Here is a 2,486-nt window from a genome sequence, read left to right as displayed (position 1 = left end):
CAGCAGGAAGAGATAAGGATTGGGAGTGTGGGAGAACTTAGATAACTTTAGGAATCTAGAAGAATAGATAGTGCTATGAAGTTGAAAGTGCAGAGGAGGAATAAGGGTTACACTTATGTGCAAATGTATATCTGAGGTGCAAAAGAGACATTCAGGTGGTTATGACTAGTACTAGAGCTCAGAATAAATCAAGGTTAGACATACAGATTTGAGAGCTATCTTCAGAGAGAGGTACTTTACTGGGGAACTACAACAATAACAAAAAATTCCAAGGGCTGTATTGGCACTAGGGCAGGATAAGTAGCGGGGAGTGGTAGTAGGAAAGCAAGACAGTGCCAGAAAAGCCAAGGGAAGCCAGGGTTCAAGGACTGCCCAACAATGTCAACCACAGCACAGGGGCCCTAATTCCTCTCAGAAAACTGTGGCACCCTGTTCCTTAGTACATTTGTAATTAGGCTGTTAAGACTGGATGATACTGGCCTCAGGTCTCTGCTTTGCCAGGGTAATACCCACTCCAGGGCTGGCCCTGGAAAAGGCATCTCTGATCAAAGCCCCCAAACCAGTCCAGGACTCGCCTAATCAGTCTGCACCTTGCAACTGGGCGTGCAACAAAGCCAATCTGAACTCTGGGAATGACAGATTCTTTCCCAAGTCAGTTAATTCTGTTAACAAACATTTCTTCCCAATTTGTTTCTCAATTAATTCGGTATTTGCTCACAGCTTCAAAAAAGCATCAGCAGTGATTATATGTACCGATTTTCTTTACATCTGCCAAGTTCCTCTGTGAGCTGGTTAGTCACAGAAACAACTAATTTCAAGGTATTAAAAAAAAAAAAAAAAACGAAGAACGAAAGCAACTCTTCGATTTTTCTTCAAATACTGAATACCAGGTGTATGGATACAAGGTTAAAACAACTAGATACACTGCCCTAAAGCTGAAAGTATTCTTAAATCAAAAAACCACTCCCATCCCTTTGCCCTAAAGCAAAATCCAAGACTAAAAACCCCCAGGAATTTCAGCTGTCGAGGCAATTAGCCGGTTCTCCCTTCAAGCAGCCTGAGCTGATACCTGGTAATGCATGGGGGCAGGCAGTAGGCCTCAAGACTGCTGCAGCCTAACTTCCTACAGTGATTGCTACCAGATTTCCTCAGCTGAGCTCAAGCTGCATTGAGTAGCACTTTCAAAAGTTAAACACGTTTGCACACATACTCCCCCAAGCCAAGCTGTGCGGCCGCAACACTCGCCTCAAAGTTCCAGACAGCTGCACTAACGCTGGAACTACGCGACAGAGCTGAACAACAATCACACCATAAGCACAGATAACAACTGGCAAAGCACGAGCGTTTGTTAGCAGCACAAAACATGCCACAAAATTCCCCCAAGTTGAAACCCTGCGTGTCCCCCAAACTTACTCAACTTTGAAAAAGGAAAGAAACGGGGGTCAAGGCTGCATTAAGAGCCAGAGAGGCAGAAAACGAAGGTGATGCTGCAAAGAAGGTGCTAGAAGGAGTGACAGCGAGACCCAGAAGAGGGCTGAGGGTGGTCCAGGCGGGTCGAGACTCGGGTCTGAGAGCTGCGCCTCCAAGGGCGACTCGAAACGTCAAGGCCAGGCAGTCCCCACCGCCCTGACCTTTCCCACCCGGGCGAGCGCAGCCGATGAACCTGCCCTAGGCCTCTCGCTCACTCACCTCGACATGAGTCTCCACACCTCCCGCAGTCCCATCGCCAAAACACTCGAGCCTAAAACAACCCCGACCCGGTAGCCCACTCGCTTGGCTCTTCACGCCACACGTCAGACCCGCCCACCGCCGCCCGGCGCCGCCAGACACAGACGGCAAGTCCTCCAGAGGGCTAGAGAGGCCTAGGGCAGGACTCTACCGCGGCGCGTCGCTGAGGGGCGGGGCGAGAGCCACCGACTGAGGAAATGGTTGAGGGAGATGGGAGGGGGAAGGGGCGTGGCCTGGGGAGGGGCGGGGCCGGGGTGCAGGCGGTGGGAGAGGCGGGGCAGGGCTGAAGGAGAGGTCAGAGAGCAGAGGCGGGCTGAACTGGACGGCAGAGTTTGCTCGCTTGGGGCTCTCCTGGGAAAAACCCAAGTGACCTAGCCAGCTTAGTTTGACTAGCAGAGACTGACAGGAAATACTTTTCTGGAATCTTAAGATTTTTTAAAACTAAAAATGTAAACTTGGGACTTCCCACACGCTTTTAAAATTTCATCTGACATCTGCTTTGTATCTCACTACACTCTTTTCTTTTTTTTAAGATAGTATTTTTTTCTTCTTTTTTATTTTTAAAATTAATTAATTAATTTTTTTTTTGGCTGTGCTGTGCGGCTTGCGGGATCTTAGTTCCCCAACCAGGGATCGAACCACTGGAGGACCGCCAGGGAAGTCCCTAAGGTTAGTATTCTATTCTTAGAATCAAGCAGATGAAATACACGTGGTAAGAGGAGGACATTTACTGTAATTTATTCCTAGCCTAACATAGC

At 48.5% G+C, this 2,486-nt stretch overlaps 1 protein-coding gene across 2 annotated transcripts in view; it reads right to left on the bottom strand.

Annotated features, from left to right (window-relative positions):
* Nucleotides 1-1,777, bottom strand: part of HIBCH (3-hydroxyisobutyryl-CoA hydrolase) — a 91,073-nt gene extending 89,296 nt beyond the window's left edge. Inside the window, exon 1 of one of the 2 annotated variants that reach the window (XM_007464970.1) lies at nucleotides 1,690-1,777. In XM_007464970.1, the coding sequence (XP_007465032.1) occupies nucleotides 1,690-1,724 (35 nt within the window). In that variant the 5' untranslated portion in view covers nucleotides 1,725-1,777. The remainder of the gene's footprint in view (nucleotides 1-1,689) is intronic. The other variant, XM_007464971.1, reaches the window with a different exon arrangement.
* Nucleotides 1,778-2,486: the final 709 nt, after the last annotated feature.

This window comes from Lipotes vexillifer, unplaced genomic scaffold, assembly GCF_000442215.2.
Source record: "Lipotes vexillifer unplaced genomic scaffold, Lipotes_vexillifer_v1.1 scaffold903, whole genome shotgun sequence".
NCBI classification, from domain to species: domain Eukaryota; kingdom Metazoa; phylum Chordata; class Mammalia; order Artiodactyla; family Lipotidae; genus Lipotes; species Lipotes vexillifer.
The sequence above is the reverse complement of the archived record's forward strand: the minus strand, read 5'-3'. Positions and strand labels throughout refer to the sequence as shown.